This window comes from Nomascus leucogenys, chromosome 15, assembly GCF_006542625.1.
Source record: "Nomascus leucogenys isolate Asia chromosome 15, Asia_NLE_v1, whole genome shotgun sequence".
Classification (NCBI taxonomy): Eukaryota; Metazoa; Chordata; class Mammalia; order Primates; family Hylobatidae; genus Nomascus; species Nomascus leucogenys.
Genome location: NC_044395.1, coordinates 79,615,467 through 79,635,486, shown reverse-complemented (window position 1 = coordinate 79,635,486; position 20,020 = coordinate 79,615,467). Strand labels below are relative to the sequence as shown.

At 49.2% G+C, this 20,020-nt stretch overlaps 1 protein-coding gene across 5 annotated transcripts in view; it reads left to right on the top strand.

Moving 5' to 3' along the window:
- PTPN5 (protein tyrosine phosphatase non-receptor type 5) overlaps positions 1–20,020 on the top strand; it is a 62,934-nt gene that overhangs the window by 8,730 nt on the left and 34,184 nt on the right. For 2 of the 5 annotated variants that reach the window (XM_030829284.1, XM_030829290.1), the window contains exons 2-3: positions 11,259–11,346; positions 17,432–17,508. In XM_030829284.1, the coding sequence (XP_030685144.1) occupies positions 11,327–11,346; positions 17,432–17,508 (97 nt within the window). In that variant the 5' untranslated portion in view covers positions 11,259–11,326. Of the gene's footprint in view, positions 1–5,301; positions 5,344–11,258; positions 11,347–17,431; positions 17,509–20,020 lie in introns of those variants that run through there. The other 3 variants (XM_030829285.1, XM_030829287.1, XM_030829288.1) reach the window with 3 other exon arrangements.

The window sequence follows — 20,020 nt, the reverse complement described above, 5'->3', positions numbered from 1 at the left end:
TTGCCATTTCCCACTGCCATCTGCTGCCTCTGCTACTTCCCTAGCTGGTCAGCATCTGAGGTGCCTCGGAGGGACCTCCGGGGCAGCATCAGGCCAGTGGGCTAAGAGTTAGGCAAATATGAGGCCTACGAGTGGCAGTGCAGATCATATGTTCACTTTCTGTGCCACATCACTGTCCCAAGATACTCCCACCACCACAGAGCCCTGTCTTACCAAAATACAGATGTGGCCAAGTCTCTGGTGTTTCCATCCTTCTGTGGCTCCCCATGGCTTGCAGCCGTATTTCTCAACAGAGGCCTACTGGCCTTTGGGTGGGAGAGTTCTTTGATGTAAAAGCATCCCTGGCCCCATCTCCTATATATTTGCCTGTAACACCCTTCAGTCATTATAACAACCAAAAATGCTCACACATGTTCTTCAGGTTTACTTTACAAGCAGTCCAATGTATAGATCTTAAGTATTCTGTTCAGTGCATTTTGACAACTGCATGAGCTCATATAACCATCACCAAGAGCAAGACTCAGAAGATTTCCATCACCCCCAAAAGTTCAGAGATAACGATTATTCCCATTTCTATCATTGTAGATGAATTTTGTCTGTTCCTAATCGTCATATAAGTGGAATCATATAGTATGTGCCCTTTTGTGTCATGAAATAGTTTTTAAGAAGCCAGACACAGTGGCTCATACCTGTAACCCCAGCACTTTGGGAGGCCGAGATGGGCAGATCACCTGAGGTCAGGAGTTCGAGACCAGCCTGGCCAACATGGTGAAATCCCGTCTCTACTAAAAATACAAAAATTAGCTGGGCCTGGTGGCACACACCTGTAGCCCCAGCTACTTGGGAGGCTGAGGCAGGAGAATCCCTGGAACCTGGGAGGTGGAGGTTACAGTGAGCCGAGATTGTACCACTGCACTCAAGCCTGGGTGACAGAACGAGACTCCATCTCCAAAAAAAAGAAAAAAGAAAAAAGACATAGTTTCTGAGATCCATCCATGTTGTCACGTTTTCCCCACTAACCCCCGATACACACACAGATTTATAAATGCCAACTAGCATGGCAATACCTGCCTCTGTCCCCCTGAGAAAAAAATGGTCTGTGAGTCAAAGTTAGTGTGTCTTAGGCTGATGCATGAAAAGCCCTCTGCTGTGTGACAAGAGTCCCTCTTATGTCTACTCTGTGGCTACACTGAGGTGCCCGTCTACCTGGCATACCTTGTGCTTTCACCTCTCTGGGCCTTTGTCCTGCAGTGTTCCCTGCCTGGAATGTCCTCCCTGTATCTGGTGAACTCCTGCTTGTCCTTCGGGTCTCTTCTGTGCAGCTTCCCAGACTCTATTTTTGTGCTCTCCTGAGTGCTCCCATAAGACAGCCTCAGTGGGCCTTTAATGCATTTCTCACTCAACTCACTAGGCTGAATGCTGGGTGGAGGGCAGGGACTGGCTCTTAGTTATCTGTGTGTCCCCCAAGGCTCAGTACAAAACCTGATATTAAAGAAATTGATATAAGATTGTAGTAAGATTATCTTAGAGACAAACTGGGTTTAAAATGCAAAATGTATTCTGAACCACCCTCTGGAGCTAATAAAGGTGGGGCTGGGCACGGTGGCTTATGCCTGTAATTCCAGCACCAGGGCGAGGCGGGTGGATCACTTGAGGTCAGGAGTTTGAGACCATCCTGGCCAATATGGTGAAACCCCATCTCTACTAAAAACACAAAAACTAGCTAGGCGTGGTGGCAGGCGCCTGTAGTCGCAGCTACTTGGGAGGCTGAGGCAGGAGAATTGATTAAACCCGGGAACCAGAGGCTGCAGTGAGCCTAGATCACGCCACTGCACTCCAGCCTGGGTGACAGAGGAAGACTCCATCTCAAAAAAAAAAAAAAAAAAAAAAAAAGTGGTCAAAAAAAGACAGTCTGATCTCTGGCTACAGATGATAAATGTAAACTGACTTCCTGCCAGTGAGGCAGAGACCTCCATCCCTTCCCCAGAGGACCTAGCATCATGGGAAGTAGCATGGATGAGTGCAAAGTAGTGCAGCTCAGGGAGTCAAGGGGAGGGGCGGGGGCAAAGATCAGCATCCATCACGGAAGGCTGCCTGGAGGAGGTGACTTCCAAAGGTTTTCAAAGAGGTCTCTGTGTGGAGCCTAGGAGTTTCATAATCAGAGTGTGAGAGCCCTAAAGCATGAGTCAAGGCCACCTGGATCATGGGCCTGATCTGTCCTCTCATGACCCTGGTAATGAGTGTCATGCAGCAGCCCTTCCCTCCTCCTTCACTCCTTTCCACTCATGTCTGTCTGCTTTTTCTCCCACTTGGTCTTTCCTTCCCATCTTCCTTCCAAATCTGAGTGTAAAGGAAAGAGCTGGACCTGCCTTCCATTTTTTTCCTCCTCTGCACTGGGCTTTCTGTCGTGGGGGATAAAGAGGGAGTTTTATCCCTTGCCCCTTCTCAGCCTGGGAAGTTTACAGAAGCCAAAGTTATGGACAAGAGAGCCAAAGTTATGGACAAGCAGCCCGGGACAGGGTGTGGCTCATTACCAGTTTCCAAGTCACAAAAAATACTGGGGGAAGGATTCAGCCAGAGGAGAGGTCAACACACCCTAGACTCACTAGGGAGGTTTCCTGGAGGAGACCTGGGCTGAGGTGGGCCTTGGAAGGGCAGGAAACCACAGCACAAAGAGGAGGAGCAGGAAGGCCTTTCCTGGCCAGGCCTGAGTACAGAAGGGTTAAATTAGGCGGGGGGCAGGGGCCCTGATGAGAAGCTGGAGCCCACAGCAGGGTGTGGCAGGAGCTAGGGGCCGCTCTAGGAGCTGAGAGACTAAGGCAGAAAAGCAGGAGGGAGCAAGGCTGGGGCAGGCAGATGTCATGGCAGAGGAGGATTTGGGAAATCCTGCGAAGTGGAGTTTCCAGTTCTTTTACCCGCCCTTTCCTAGGGCTCTGGGTCTGACTTGGGGACCTGGAAACAGCCTGGAGCTCTCCAGAGGGCAGAGGAGGTTCTGCTGGGAAGACCCCTCTCATCCTCCAGCTGCTGTCACCTGCATTGTTCTCATTAGCTCCAGGAACACCTGACAGAGCCTGAGGAAATAGGAAGCAGACCTTTGTAGCTGATGGCACTGCCTGGTACAAAGAGCAGGAGTGTCTCCTGTGTGAGGCTGACTTGGAGGGAGACAGGAAGTGAAGCTTCGAGCCAGGTCAGCAGGAATATGGAGAAGGAGGTCTGCCCAGGACTGCCAAGCTCTCCCTATGTACAGCCCTCGCTTCCCAGGCTTCATCACAACCCTGCAGCTCTCATGGCTGCCATGTTAAATGGGAGGAAATTCAGGCTCAGAGAGGTTAGGACACCGGCCCAAGGCCCCATGTGGAGAAAGTGGCAGAGCACAGCATTTTAGCCAGGTCTCTCTGCCTCTGAATTCATCCTTTTCCCGGAAGACCATGGTTGCCTTACAATATGTGACCTCAGAATGGTCAGTCTGTCATGCTTTGAGGAATTCAGCCCGTGACCGAGGACCTCTGTTGACAGCCTGCCCTGGGCCCAGGTTTCCAGCTATCCACTGGCACAGGGCAAGGAGAGAATCAGCCATCCTTGGCCCAGGACCAGGCCCCTTCCTGTATTCTCCATTGGCCACCTGAGCAGGACCAGGGAGACCACGTACCTGCTCTCATGTCAGTCCCTAACCTCTCTAAGTGCCTATAGCTACTGCAGAGTGAGATAATGATGTTTTCATGGGGTTGTCTCAAAGAGCTAATGAAATAAGGTACTGAGAAGCATGTGGCACACGGTAGGTATGCAGCTGCTATTTATTAAATTTGAATTCAAGAGGTCAGGTTCCTTTCAACCTTGACTCTTGGTCCCACCTGGGTATTTTTTCCTAGTTTACACTCTATTTTTTCTTTTTCCTGGCAAAAGAGCCTCAAATCCAGCTAATGTTTCGAAACCCAGCCTGTCTGTGTCTTCCCCTCCAGGCCCTGCTTCTGACTCAGCTAGACTCTTCTACCAAACTCAAAGATGCCGAGATCTTCCCAGGTTGCCATGACCTGAGCCAGGCCTGAGCACAGAAGGGTTAAATCAGGCTGGGGGCAGGGGCCCTGATGAGAAGCTGGAATTCACAGCAGGGTGTGGCAGGAGCTAGGGGCCCCTCTAGTTGCAGGTGGGAGCAAACTGAGCTCTGAACTTCAGCTTTCCCCTCTGTAAGTACATCCCAGCCCTGTGAGAAGGAGCCTTGTAAGCAATGAGGAGCAGAGCAGATGCCAGAAGGATCATCATGGACCATCTGGAGCAAGGCACAGCTGCACGGGCAGCCCAGGCCCAGGGCAGCATGAGGGAAGTCTAGGGATGAAACCAGAGGCATGAAATAATGTATGATCAGGGTGGGTGTGTAACCAACACAGGCTAGGCCAGAATTCTAGTTCCAGGGTGTATTAGACCATTCTTGCATTACTATAAAGAAATACAGCAATTTCGTTACAGCAATGCAAGAGACTGAGTAATTTATAAAGAAAAGAGGTTTAATTGGCCCATGGCCAGGCTGTACAGGAAGCAGGGCACTGGCGTCTGCTTGGCTTCTAGGGAGGCCTCATGAAGCTGACAATCAGAAGGCAAAGAGGGTGCAGGCACATCACACAGTGAAAGCAGGAACAAGAGAGTGAGTTGAGGGAGGTGCCACACGCTTTTAGAAGACCAGATCTTGTGAGAACTCGCGTCAGGACAGCACAAGCCATGCGGGATCTGCCTCTGTGACCCACCAGGCCCCACCTCCAACACTGGGTATTACAATTCAACATGAGATTTGGGTGGGGACAAATCGCAGAGGGAGAAGGGAGAGCTGCAAGGTGGACAAGGCCTACTCCTAGAAGGCAGAGACTGCCCATCAGAGCAGAAGGCCAGTTGCTGGGGTTGAGTCAGTGTCCAAGCCAGATAAGCAACAGTGAGACTGAGTTAAAACTCTTAACAGTAATATTGGCTAACAGAGCATACAACGTGCCATGTGCTCGTCTAAGAGCTTCAGGTTTACTCCTCACAACAGTATTTTGAGTTAGGTCCTATTGCTGATCTATTTTAAAGATGAAACTGAGGCACAGATTGAGCAAAACTCTGGACCTCTGCTACGACTGGCAGCATGACTCTTCACAGTCATAGCTTGAAATCAGCCATGGTGGGAGCATTTGCACCATGAAATTGGCAGAGGGCACAAATCAGGGCTCTTTTCTTTTCCTTTCTTTCAGAGACAGGGTCTCGCCCTGTCACCTGGGCTGAAATGGAGTGGTGCGATCATAGCTCACTGCAACCTTGAAGTCTTGGGCTCAAGCGATCCTCCTGCCTCAGCCTGCTGAGTAGCTGGGACTACAGGTGTGTACCACCATGCCCCGCTCACATATTGTTTTTTGGTGAGATAGGAGTTCACTGTGTTGCCCAGGCTGGTCTTGAACTCATGGCCCCAAGCGATCCTCTTGCTTCAGCCTCCTAAAATGCTGGAATTACAGGTGTGAGCCACCATGCCTGGCCTACATTCTTCTTTTTTTAATTCCTGCATAATATTCTAGTTTACTTCATCTTGCTCCCAGTGATACAGCAGTTCAGGTCCAGTAGAGAGAAAGTTAAGAACAGCAGTTCAGGTCCAGTAAAGAGAAAGTTAAGAACCAGTTTATCAGCACACCACAAGATTCATCCCAGAGCCTTCATGGACCTTATCCGTGGGAGGAGAAAAGTTACATTAACTGGGAAATAGGCAAAGCCTGAAACACAAGATGATGACAATTAACATTTTTAGAAGCTTCCTGGCCCTGTTCTACACATTTTCCATACATCTCGTGTAAAAACTTTGTGTGAAGATCAACATTCATTTAATCTCCTTTATAACCCTCTGAATTGTAGACACACTTATCCTTGCTTCACAGATGAAGAAACTGAGGCACAGAGAACTCGAAGTCTTGCCCAAGATCAGGCAGCCAGTGGGGGAGCCTTGATTCATACTCGGGTAGTCCAGAGCCAAAGCCTATGTGTTTACTACTTTTATGGTGTTGTTTGTTTGTTTGTTTTTGAGATGGAGTCTCAGTCTGTCGCCCAGGCTGCAGTGCAGTGGCGCGATCTTGGCTCACTGCAACTTCTGCCTCCCTGGTTCAAGTGATTCTCCTGCCTCAGCCTCCCAAGTAGCTGGGATTACAGGCGCCCACCACCACACGCGGCTAATTTTGTATTTTTAGTAGAGACGAGGTTTCACCATGTTAGTCAGGCTGGTCTCAAACTTCTGACCTCAGGTGATCTTCCCACCTCGGCCTCCCAAAGTGCTGGGATTACAGGCATGAGCCACCGTGCCTGGCCCTTTATAGTGTTTTTAATGAGCCATTTGTAAATGCTCAAACATTACCCCACTTTTCTTTTTTTGTTGTTGTTTTTTAACATTTGCCTGGTGCCAGATACAGTATTGGACATGGGAAACAGAAAAGTCTGTATCAGATGCTGTAAACCTAGTGATTTAAATAAAGCCTGGGGTTGAGATAAACTGAGTTTGAAGCCTGGTTCTGCCACATACCAACTATATGACCTTGAGCAGGTGACTTAGTCTCTCCAAGTCCCAATCTCCACGTATAGGTGGAGGATGACTGTTTACCTCATATGGTTATAGAGAGAAGTGAATGATGTCATACATGTGCGGTGCTTGGCATGACATCTAGCACACAATAAGCCTGCAATAAAAGGAAGCTGCGGTAATCATAGACCACAGGTTTATGTCCAGGTAGCTCTGTGTGAGGCAGGGAGACTGGCATCAACAGATAATGACCGTATGGAGGGGTAAGAACAGAAGACGGAGTACCCAGTTCTTCCTAAGGGAGTCGGGGAGGGTTCTATTGAGGAGGTAACATTTGAACAGTCTTAAAAGGCAAATAAGAATTTTCCAAGCAGAGAAGGGAAAAGGGGGCTTTCCAGTGGAGGGAAAAGCGCATCCTAAAGCATTATAGGTAGGAGCAAGCATGTAACTGAACGGAAATACCAGAAGACGCCCACAAGAGGTGCGATCACACCTTTGCATTTACGATTGCCTGTTTTCTCCCTGTAAATTAAACTGCATACCTGGGGGCAGGTGCAGGGAGAGGGAGCAGAATGCAATGTTTTCAGAGTCTTGGAGAACAGAGGATCAGACCAGATCACCTTTGAACTCCAAAATCCTGCCTTTCTATCTTTTGGGTCCCTGACCGCCGCATCGTTTATAATCAGGTAGGACCATCCACAGCATCAAATCACAGCTGAACCTGGACTCTGTTAATAATTGGCTCAGGCCGGACACACTTGAAGTTTGGGCTCCATGGACCAAGGCCAGTTTCCCTGATGCTGTGAGCGCCCTCTGCTGGTTCACTGCCATTCCACCCTCTGCCTCATTAAACCTGACAGGCCCGGAATTGAAGCTTGACCTCTAAGGAAAGGCCCTTAGAGGTCATCTCATTCAGGTGCTTTGGTTTTCATTTGGGGCTACTGAGATTCAGATAAGGGAAATGACTAGCCCGAGGTCACACAGTAGCCTGGGACTAGAGCCCAAGGCTTCTGGGCCCTGGGCCAGTGAGTGTATTCGTCACGGCACTGATGGAACACAGCTGCCACCATCACAGGCTCCCCACCCAAGCCAGCCTCCCAAACTCCCCATGCAAGCTAGCCTCCCGAGGCCTGCTCCCTGAGCTACTGCTTCAAGTGGAGAAACCCGAGGTCATGGTCCAGCACAGGACTTCCAGTGTTCTTCTGGGGAGAACAGCAATGAGCCCAAGCAGGGACACAGGCACAGGGATCTCCTTCTTGCTCCTTCACTCGTTCACTTGGGTCACTTCACCCCCTGAGCCTTAGTTTTCTCATCTGTAAAAATAGGGATCATATGCTTCTCACATAGATTTATGTTGAGGATTTTTTAAAAGAACATATAGAAAGCAACTGCTATGATGTGCAGTCTCTTCCTATTGTATTTGCAGAATATTTTTTCATACCAAAAGCTAAAAAGTGAAAGGTTAGGAATGTGGGCAATGGGGGAAGCTCTGTGATGACTAGCTGTGTGGCCTTAGGCAGGTCACTTTACTTCTCTGAATTTCCATTTCCTCCTCTAGAAAATGCAGGGAATGTTAGTACGTTCCTCTAGGGGCTGCTGTGAGGACTGAATTTGCTAACACATGCAAGGCACTGGAGCAGGGCCTGGCCTGTGTGGTCCAGGTGCAGTAGTGATAGCTGCCATTTCTGTTGTGAAGATACCATCATTGTTATCCTCTTCAGTCAGGAGCTAAGATGTTACTGAACAGGTGGCCCTAAGATTGCTTCTGCCCCTTTTCCTTCTTCCTTCCTCTCTCTGATCACTTCCTCCTGTTCCCTTCCATCCTCACCAACCTGACCATGAAATTTAAAAAGTGTAGATTTTAAAAGAAAGCCAGAGTGGCCCTGAGAAGAGGCTGGGAGGGTCCACAGAGTCTGAGCTGAATCACCATGAATTTCTGACCCTCCCCCCAAAAGGTGTATTTAGGACAATGTGTTGGCTTCAACCATGAGACCCTGGTCTCTCTCAATGCTGCCTACGCAGCTAGCCCCTGCTACTTTGGTCCCAGCAGGGTGGCCAAAGCCAGCAAAGAATCTGTGTGTGTTTTTCCTGCTCCCATACCACCCAATCTAGGAATTTGGAAGGATGGGGGCTCCTCAAGTCCCCTCCAGCCGCCTCCTCCTCAGAGTACAGGGGGAAGCTGGTAAATTCAGTTCATACTGGACCTTTGGTCCAGACCACAGACACCTGCAGGCCCAGCAACGCCTTTCTGTTGTCAGCGAGGGAGGGCACATGGTCCTGGGATGCCTCTCTTGTCCAGAGGCTGCCCCAGACAACTTGGCATTGTTCAGAGCCTTTTGCCCTTTCTAGAAGCTAGGTTCCCAGCCCTTTCCTGGGAGTTTATACATTGTCTACACCTGCTTCCCCACCACCACCACCCTCATTTCTCTGCTGTGCCTTTGTTGGTTGTTTGCACAGATCCTGAGCACCTGCTGTGCACCAGTCACCACGATAGTCAACATTCACCTTTCTCATTCACTGGTGATCTTCACCGCAATCCTGTGTAGAAGATATTGTCATCTGTGTTAGACATATGAGAAAAATTTAAGGCTCGGAGTGATAAAGACACTTTCCCAGAGCCACACAGTTTGACTAGAGCAGAGTGAAGACCTGTCCCCAGGGAAGGCTTCCTAGAGCAATTCAAGATTAAGCTGGAGCTTAAAGTCTGAGTTTGATTTTAAGGAGGGGTGCAAAGAGGTGATGGCCTTCCAGGCAGGAGAGACAGCCTAAGCAAAGGGGTGAAGGGAAGGATGTCCTTCATGGTCACGGGGGTGATGAGAAGGCAGTTGTGGTCTGAAATCAGAGTGACTGGAGCAGGTGGCCCAGCAAGGGGGCAGTCCCCAGCTGCAGTCCCAGGCTAGGATGCCCCATCTCTTACCTGATTGACACACCCACCTTTTAGCTGGTTTCCTGCCTCCCAAGCCAAGAATCTATTCTTAGAACTGGTTGATTTTTTTAATCCTTAATATCAGGTATGGAAGAAATGTCTCATTATGCTCCTTAAATGAAATTAGCCCAGACTCAGAGCTCCCCAGCATTCCTATCTGGTAGGAAATTCAATCCCAGTCATCACTGGAGTGACTCTGACCCACTGTTGTGACCCCCATGCCAGGGATGTTTCAAGGAGACCACACTGATTATAGCTGAGATGCCCCAGCCTCACTGAAGAGCCCCTCTGGGTCTGCAGACTCTGTGCCTTCTGTAGGGAGGGCGCCGTGTTGGGGTGCAGCGGAAGCCCTGGAGGCTGAGATCCAGTCCTCTCTATGCACTCAGTGCCACCCACCCACACACCAGGCACCAGTCATGGAACTGATGGGCTCTGGGCTCTGTCACCTTCCCAGGCCCGGAGACCCCCTCCCCTTCCTCACACCCCCACCTCCATGACCAAGAGACACCCGCTCCCAGGTGCTCCAGCTTTCACAAAGACTGGAAGGATAGCTCCTCCAGGAACTTGGCCTTTGGTCCTGCAGCCAAGCTGCCTCTCCCAAGGGAGTATAGGTCTGTCTTACCTCTCTGGAAAGAACGGGAGGGATAAGGAAAAAAATTCCAAGTGAGCGGCTCAGTAGATTGTCCCATCCCACACCACACCCCTTTTCCACACTCCCCTTTTAGACTACATTTCTTTCTAGTCCTTGAATGTGCCCTGCTTTGTGTCAATTCCAGGCCCGTCTGCGGGCCCTCCTTCTACCTGGAGCACCCCACCCTCTCCTGTCTCATCTCACGGCCTCTCACCCCCACTCCTCTTTCACATCTCACCAGAGACGGCCCTTCCTGGGAACCAAACGTCTCCTGAGTCCTCTGCCTCCCTAGGGGTCTGGCTGGCACTCCCAGGGCACCCTGCTCATCTTCCCACACACGGGTCATCTGTGTCGCCGTTGCCTTTTCTTCTTACCTACATCCCCCATGAGATACTTGTCGTTCATTGTATTCCCAGGGTCCCACACGTAGCCTGAACATAGCAGGTGTTTAGTAAACGGGTTGAACAAATGAGTGGTCCAATCCCTGAATCAGATTTAAATGGAAAATGGACAACTGTTGCCCGAGCCCCTCAGCAGGCTGGGCCTACCCTGCACTTTTCATCTTCCCTTACCTGGGGTCCCTGCCATGCCCGCACCCACTTCTCCCACTCAGAGAAGAGCAGGGACAGAAGGGAAGTCATTTGTCTGGGCACATCCCAAGCAGAGAACACTCAGACCCTGTGTTTGGGATCCAGAACACTCAAGTTTGCAGTCTGCTCAGACGTGAGGACAGATGGCTGGACAGTGGACAGCTGGGCAAGGAGGGTAGGCAGCTTGGCAGGACGGAAATAGCAGTGAACTAAGCATTGGGAGTCCTGGGCTCAGAGCCTATTCATTCCACGAGTTTGCTGCACGCATCAGTCTGGGTTCTGTGGTTGCCAGCAACAGAAGAGGACTCTGAGTAACTTAGGCAGAAAAGATATTTATTAGAAGGCTTTGGGGTATGATATAAATAACAGGTAACTGAGTTCTGATTCTGGGCTGTCTGTGTAGCAAGGGGCAAGCAGGGCACCAGGGGAGGAGAAAGGTGACTCCCAAAAGGAAATCAGGATTTTAACTACCTGAAAAGAAATTGTTGGCACACTGTGTGAGCTGAGACTAGTCACTCATCTCTCTTTGCCCCGTTTTCCCATCTGGATGATCTGAAGCTGCCCTCTCTCCTTCATTTATATCTCCAGCTTGCTTTTTGCAGGGAAAGCTTCCTGCCCTGGAAGATGGCACCCTTTCCCATCCAGACACCTTGGGAATGAATTATGAGGGAGCCAGGTGAGTGAGCGTTTACGCCGTCCCCCTGCAGCCCGCCCACTGAGGAGGCCAAGCCTTCTCCATCTGGATGCTGTGGGGCACATGACTCATTCTCATGAGGTGTTCAGCCTGATCATTCCTTTTCCATGAAACCAGCGTGTCCTCTGTCCCTGCCTGCTGAACATGCTGATGAAAATCTGGATGGCATTATGGGCCTCTTCGTGGCTATGGTTTGGCCATCTTCTTTAATTGGGAGGCTCCTAGCTGGAGTCTGCCTTCCTAGAGCCCCTAAAGCTACCAACCCTGAGACCCTGCCACTACCCTGCATTTGGCCTTTAAGGTGTACATCAACAGGCTCAGGCTCTGTGCTAAACACCTGGGATGCAGAGGTGGTTGAGGGGGTGAGGATGCTCCAAAGTCGGAAGTTGGTGGGGGAGGCAGGTGCATAAACAGCTAACTATAGCAGCAGAACAAAGTAAGAGACAAAGGGACATATGAACCAGGTGTGTGGGGGAGCCCAGAAGTGGGAGGACGCAGTTCTTCCTGAGAGATCAGGGAGTGCTCCGTGGAAGATGCATCACCTGAGTCGCACCTTGGAGAATGAGTAAGATTTGACAAAAGGGGAAAAGGATCTTCCAGGCTGAGGGAACAGCACAAACAAGGCTCGAAAGGAGGAATGGAGAGGTTTAATTCAGTGAATAGAGATGTCAGGTGGGGTTGGAGCTTTAAGAGGGTGGTAGGAGCTCCACGTTGACAGTGAGGGGTGTTTACGGGGTACCAGGAGCACAAAGCCCAGGATAGAGGGCATGTCTGCCTTGGCTTGGCTCAGCCTCACACCCAGGAATCCTGGCTTCAGCATCCCAGTTCTCCCTTGCTCCTCACCCACCTTGGAAGCAGGCTCAGGCTCCCTGACTGGCTCAGCAAACCAGCCAGCTCTTTCTCTGCAGAAGTCCTGGGCAAAGCTAGGACTTCATGTTAGGAGACTCCAGGACGTCTCCTAATAGCATCCCCCATCCCCCACTCTACCCCCCAGGCAGAGGGGCGGTGCCTTTGTTAGAACACTTCACCCAGCCCACGGCAGCGTCTGTTCTGTATCTTCTGCACTGGCCGTGAGCTTGTAGAAAATGGGATGGGTAGTCTAGTCTGGATCTCCAGCACCCAGCACTGATGGCATAGCTGCACAACGCATTACCTTCACACATACGAACGAGCAGAGGAAGGTGGTGACATTCAAGTTACAACGGGCTTAGAGTCTGACCACCATATTTTCATAAGTGAGGCCTCAGACCCAGAGCGCAGAAAGGATTGCCCAAAACCACAAGCGTGATGGGAGGAGAGTGGAGACAGAGCCGTTTGGTTCATAGGAGCACTATCACAAATAGCCAAAAGGTGGAAACAACCCAAATGTTCAACTGATGAATAGATAAATAAAACGTCATCTATCCTACAGTAGAATATTATTCAGCCGTGAAAAGGAATCCATGAAAAGGAGTGAAGTACTGATGCATTCTACGGACTTGCTAAGCGCAAGAAGCCAAACACAAAAGGCTACATATTTTATGATTCCATTTATACGAAATATCCAGAATAGGCAAACCCATAGAGACAGAAAGCAGATAAGCAGTTGCCAGGGGCTGGGGGGAGGAGGACAGGGATTGACTCCCTATTGAGTACAGGATTTCCTTTTGGGGTGACAAAAATATTCTGGAAGCAGATCATTATGATGGTTGTACAACATTATGAATGTATTAAATGCCACGGAATTGTACTCTTTAAAATGGTCAAAATGTTGAATTTTATGCTATGGGAATTTTAGCACAGTAAAAAGAGTAGTTTCAGACCAGATCGGACGCTACCAGCTGGGTCTAAAGTCCATTTCTTAAACATAAGCTGCTGCCCCCATGTCCTGTTACAGACCTACCCAACCAGACCAGGTGTGAGAGAGCCAGCATCACTCTCAGTGCAGGGAAGCCACATGATCAAGTGGAAGAGGGCTTCCCCCACCCCCCGCCAGGAGGCAGGAGTCCTGTCTTCTAGGCTGCTTCTTGCCCACGTGCCTCTGCTGAGGCCTAGCCCCCATCTGCTGCTCCATCCCACTGACCAGCCTACTTCTGATTGCACCAGATGTTACATACATCTTGGGCCTCCATGCCTTGCTCTTTGTATTTGCTCTACCCAAGAAATCCTTTTCCCAACCCCTCATTCACCTAAAAGCATATTTTAAAAACCAGCTCCTGGCCAGGCACAGTGGCTCACGCCTGTAATCCCAATACTTTGGGAGGCCGATGCAAGCAGGATCACCTGAGGTCAGGAGTTTGAGACCAGCCTGACTAATACGGTGAAACCCCGTCTCTACTAAAAATACAAAAATTAGCCGGGCATAGTGGCAGGCGCCTGTAATCCCAGCTACTGGGAGGCCGAGGCAGGAAAATCACTTGAACCAGGGAGGCAGAGGTTGCAGTGAGCTGAGATAGTGCCACTGCACTCCAGCCTGGGCAACAGAGTGAGACTCCATCTCAAAAATTAATTAATTAATTTAAAAAAAATTAAAACCAGCTCTTGTCTCCCCCTTGGAGAAGGCTTCCTCTTCCCCTTGCCCCTCCCACAAATGAGCAGAGCCTTCCCCAGGGTGGTCACATGCATACATCAATTAAAGCAGGTATCAGGGTACAGTCGTGTCTGCATGTCTGTCTCCCTGAGGAGACTGGGAGCCTGCAGGGAGGGACCTGGATTATTCATCACTGTATTCCTAGGGCAGCTCCAGGCCTTGCTCACAGGAGGTGCTCGGCACACGCCTGTTGAATGCGATGATGGCTTTGGGAAGCGGCTTTCACTCCGGGACATCCTCCATCAGTGAAGTAGGGGCAGGCTGGGTGATTTCCAAGTCCCTTCATCCCTGGTGTTCTCTGGTTATAAGGGAAGCAGTGGTGGGGGCAGCCCAGCAAGTGGCTGCTGTTGTCACAGGCCAGTGTTCTGTTCCTGTTGCCTGGCTGATAGAAGTGGGGAAGGAGAGAGCAGGAGCCTTAGCAATCCAATAAAAGTAGCTATTTCTGCTCTTGGTGGGGAGGGAGGAAGGCAGCGCCCAGAGACTGGGTTCCCCATCCAGCCTGAATGGGCCATCTATTTTCTTTGGAAAGCTAATTAAACCCTCCTCTGGACAGCCTAGACATGCAGGCTGTGGCTGGGGTTGCCTGGAGTCCTTCGACTGCAGGGAAGAGCAGCAGAGGCTCTTGCTCCATTTTCCTTTGCAGTCAAGAGGTGCTACTCGTTCTGCTTTTCTGGTTATGAAATTAGTCATTTTCTAGGAAGCTTATTTATAGAGTCCACCGCACACATGCAGCACTGAGCTATTCTGAACACAGCTTGGGGCCTGAGAGGCTTAAGGTGTGAAAGCAGGTGTGAGTCACACATGGGTCCCCTTCCAGAGATATCTGGATACTGTGCCTTTCAGTACCCAGCCAGGGGTCAGCCCTCATGGGCTGCCATCCAGCTGGGTGCTCTTTAGGGTAAGGAAAGAACAAGTTTAGGATTGGAAGGTTGGGGGTGGGTGCTCTCAAACAATCCCTGTGGCCACCACCAGCTCAATATAAAATGTGGGGCAAGTCAGACCCCATCCTCTGCCTCAGTTTCTCCTCTGTAAAATGAGAGGCCTTCCAGATCTGTGATTCTCTGACTTCTGTGGACAACAGCTGTGGAGGAGAGCTCCCAGCTACTTAGCAAAGACCCGTCCACAAAGCAGCTCAGATGATGGCTGTGTTTGAGGTTCCTAATGTTTTCTCAAGAATGTCAGGTCAACATTTACTTATTTTATAAGTGTTTATTTATTGAACATCCTACTACGAACCAGGCACTGTGCGAGGCTTTGAAGATACAAAGTAAATAAAACAGAAATAGTGAACCCTGCCTTCATGAAAGCCACAGTCTAATGATGGAGACAGATGTTGAGTAATGGCATATATTACAGTGACATTTCTAACTGTGTCAAGTGCATACCATGTGAGAGAAAAGCATGTGGAAGGCACTGTGAGGAAAGAGCCTTCTCAGTGTGGCTGGAGTGCAGAGGTCAAGGGGGAGAGGGACATGGGGTAAGGCTGGAGGGATCAACAGGGACCAGACCACCCAACATCTAGTGAACTATGTCAAAGGATTTTTCTTTGTTCTAAATACAATAAGGATGCCATGAAAATATTTTTTCAAGAAAGGTTATGTGGTAAACATTGAGTTTTGAGGAATTGATTCTAGCTCCTCTCTTCTGGAGAAGAGTTCACCATGCCACTTTCCATTGCCTGGGGCAAAGGGGACTTCCACGTCCAGTTGTGCAGTTTGTAAACTGCGCAGATTTTCTATGCCATAAGCATTAGAGCCATGTGGAGAATGTTTTGGAGGCCAGCCTGAGTGGATGCCAGCAACCAGTTAAAATATTGCCACAGCAATCTAGGCAAGAGATGATGGCGGCTGGGACCAAGATGGGGAGGGAGAAATGTGGAGGGACTCCAGAGACATTTAAAGAATGCACTTAAAGTTACCTTGAAGGAGGTGACCTCCTCTCTGCAGGAGTGCTGGGCTCTAGGACTTGTGATTCTCAGAGACCCTGGCAATTGGGTTGAGGAAAAAAATAAAATGATATAATGCCAGTTGAAAAAGAAGATATCAGAGAGAGAAGGGCCACCCTGAACCTGCCCTCTCTGCCCTTAATTATTTAAAATCTGGAGTTGGGCCTGAAACAGGCCCTAGGGCCAGTTCAAGAAGCAGGATAGCAGGACTTGGGGGCAGAGAAGCAGCTGAGCTTCTGGAATTCCTGGAAGTGTGCTAGTAAGGCTATGTCAAAGGTTCTTTTGGTTGCCAGTTTCAGAAATCACATCCCACTGGCGTAAGCTAAAATGTGGGGATTTATTGGAAGGATCCATGGCCATCTTATGGTCTTGATGGACATATTGTCCAAGACTCAGTACAGATGGGAACAAGGCAGCTCTCAGGCCCTCAGCAGCAGGTCTTCTCTCCAGGGCACTGTGGCTACCATGATTCAGCACCAGCGAAATGCACCAGAATGCATTTTCAATGTGCAAGGGAGAGGATCTGATTGACCCAGCCTGGTTTGTGTGTCCAGCCTTGGATCAGTCATCAGCTACTGCCAAGGGTCAGAGACATGAAAGGCAGACAAGGCCATTGGAACCCACACTGCATTTCAGGCCATTCCCAGGGTAGGGGAACCCCTGTGAGTCAAGTGGTTGCCCTCAAGATATGTCTACTCTCAAGATGCTTCATGGGATCTAGCTGATCTCCAGCAACCTTCTTCCAGCTTATCAGGTAAAGGAGAAAAACTAGACCCCCATACTCTCCTATAAGGTACCCTGATGAGCTAGAAAGAGGGTTCTCTGATTTCAGCAAGGAAATATTTAGACTATACAAAACGTGTATATAACTATTTTTTCTAGCTATTTCTGGAGAAGAGTTCTGCATGCCACTTTTTACTGCCTGGGGCAGAGGGGACTTGCTTATCCTGGAGAGCTGGACACAGGATTGTGGGTTACTTAGAGCCCTCTTCTTGTCCACCCATGGTTCAAAACCACTGGAACTAGGAGACAGAATGGCATAGCAGTGAGAGCATGAGCCTGGAGTCCTAGGCCATAATTTCAAACTCATCTCTATTCTGTTGAGCCACAGCTCAACAGAACATTTAAAGAACATTAAACAGACCTTGGGCAAGTTACTTAACCTCTCTGAGCCTGTTTAATGATCCCTCATTCATGAGGTCATGGTGAAGATTTAACGTGATAAAGTTTGCAAAGTGCTTGCATATAGTAAATCCTCCTACTGTGGTAGAGATGATGATGATGGTGATGATGATGATGATGATGATGATGATGATGATGGTTGTGATGATACTGCTGCCACTGATTCCACAAGGAAGACCCTGCAAAATTCTGCTCCTGCCTCTGCAGCTTGACCCCTCAATAGGCTGGTATTTTCCTCAGGTCCCTTTGATGGGGTGGGGTTATTCAAAGGGATACAGAATACAGGAGAGGGAGCCTTCTTATCTTTGCTCAGGGTTTTTGTCTTTATCCTGGCTCAACAGCATCTTCTTACCTTTTCCATCCTGCTGCAGGAGTGAGAGAGAGAACCACGCTGCTGATGACTCCGAGGGAGGGGCCCTGGACATGTGCTGCAGTGAGAGGCTACCGGGTGAGTCTTCCCAGCACCCAGGTCCTCCCACACCTCAGAGTGGAGAGAGAATGGGGCTGGAGTAAAGCCTAGCTAGCTATGAACTTGCACGAGAAGAACCATGCAGCTGCTCCATAGCTCTTGGTTTAAATGGGGACTTGTTTTTCTAATCCCTGATGCCTTCTGACCTGTTATCATTTGGAGCTGCTCTAGGCTCACATGGAGGGAAGAGCAGGCAATTGAGGGTGTGCTAGGAAGTGAAAAGAAGGATGAAGAGCTGAGGAGTACAGGGTTCCTAGGGAATGACCACTGACCATTCAGTGCTGGGCTGACTTCAAGAGGTAAAGGTAGAAAACAAAACCTGAAGGCAGCAAGAGCCAAGGATGCGGTGGGGGATGTGGAGAGCTACCTGATCTCCCTGTTGAGAAGCCTGGCTTGAGGGTGAAACTGTGCTGCTTGAGTCCAGTTGACCACACTTGCAGGGAGCCAGGCCATTGCAGCCACCATGGAGATATTACCAAGGCACTCTTGCCCACAGGGTGGCAGCTTGCCCCAGTTGTAGCCCCATGACCCATGCCATGATAAACAGCCTCAGAAGGAAGAAAAAGAAGGGGTGGAGGGAGAGTTTTATATTTTTTATAGATTTTTATTGTTCTTTTCCTTCTTATAACAAAAGGTTAACTGTCAAAATATTAGAAAATAAATACAAATAAAAAAAGAAAAATTGTCATAATCCTGTAACATAGCATATATTTTCATATCGTTCCTTCTGAACATTTTGTTAGAAGACAAGTCTTTTGGGCCAGGCGCGGTGGCTCACACCTGTAATCCCAGCACTTTGGGAGGCCGAGGCGGGCAGATCACAAGGTCAGGAGATCGAGACCATCCTGGCTAACATGGTGAAACTCCGTCTCTACTAAAAATACAACAAATTAGCCAGGCGTGGTGGTGGGCGCCTGTAGTCCCAGCTACTTGGGAGGCTGAGGCGGGAGAATGGCTTGAACCCAGAAGGCAGAGCTTGCAGTGAGCCAAGATTGCGCCACTGCACCCTAGCCTGGGCGACAGAGTTAAGACTCCGTCTCCAAAAAAAGAAAAAGAGAGACAAGTCTTTTGAACTCTAACTTTGAAATTCCAAACCTGTAGCTTGTCAGAGACCTCATGATTGGCAAGGAACCTTAGAATGGAGTCTTCACGTGACACTCTTTAAGATAGACATTGGAAACAACCAGGTATGAGTCTAAAGCGATGACTCTTCAAAATAAGTGGTATTTTATTCACACCACACTCAGTGCCCCAGCTCCTGAGGAAGCCCTTTGGTGCAGTTCATACCTGAACCAGTAGGGAGTGCCATTGCTCAAAACACTTGGGGCAGTCTGTTGAAATGGTCTAAGACGGAACCATCTGTCTAGAAGAGGAGAATTCTCTGAAAAGATGTGAGAACTTCCTGAATATCTGAATGGCTGTCTTGCGGAAGGGGCAGCAGTTCTATTCTGTGTATCTTAGGATGACGTAAGCCCAAGGCACTGAAATTAAAAACAGGCCTGTTGGCCCATAGACGCAGAACTCTCTGACTCTAAAAGTGGTCCAGTCATAGAACTCGATAATTCCAGAGGAAGAAATGAGTGTTCCATCACAGGAGGCATTCAAGTACTAGATAGATAGACAATGGAGAGGAAATTTCCACAATGGGTGGGAGGTCCAGATGACATCAGAAGTCCCCTTCAACTATTAAACAGTTCTGTGATTCAGATATGAGTCATAGAATTCGGAGATGACTCTACAATCAGGGATGGCCCCACTGACTAGAAGAAATCCGCAGAAAATAGGACAGGATGAATAGGAGTCCAGAGAGTAGCACGGTGTGGAGGAAGAAAGAGCATGGGATTTGGCGTTTGAGTCCGCCTGTTCTGCTTCAGGCTGTGTGTTTATGCGCAAGTCACTTAACCTTGCTGGAGCTCCAGTCCCTCATCTGTGAATAGAAACAATAGCAATATGAATATTTGTCTTCACAAGGGTCCTGGGGGAATAAATAAATGTAACCACTCAGCCATTTCACTCAAGTACTTATTGAGCACCTACTAGGTCTCAGGTACTAGGTGCTAGAGATATAGTGGTAAATAAAACAGACATAGTCCCTTCCCTAAGGAAAGTTCATGGACAATTTCTGCTCCGAGCTGCTTCTGCAAAATGGGATGAAGCCACAGCAGAGAGGCTGCAGTAATAAGCCTAATGGGTTGAATCCCAGTGTTCTCTCCCATTTCTCCCCAAAAGCCAGCAACCAGTGTAGAATAGAAGAGTTTTGGTCATGTAATATCCCAGGAAATCAGTGTCATTTGCTACTCCCTTCTTACAGATGAGAGGACCAAGGCCCTGGGAGCTTAGGCAGTCTGTCCAAGGTCACTTAGCTGGTAGAGAGAGGATTCACTCCAGGCAGTCTCTCTCAGTAGCCCATGTCATCACCACTACCTTGTTCTGCCTCTGTTGTCCCCATGGAGCCACTGTCATCTTCTGGCACCCTGTGGACTGAGGCAGA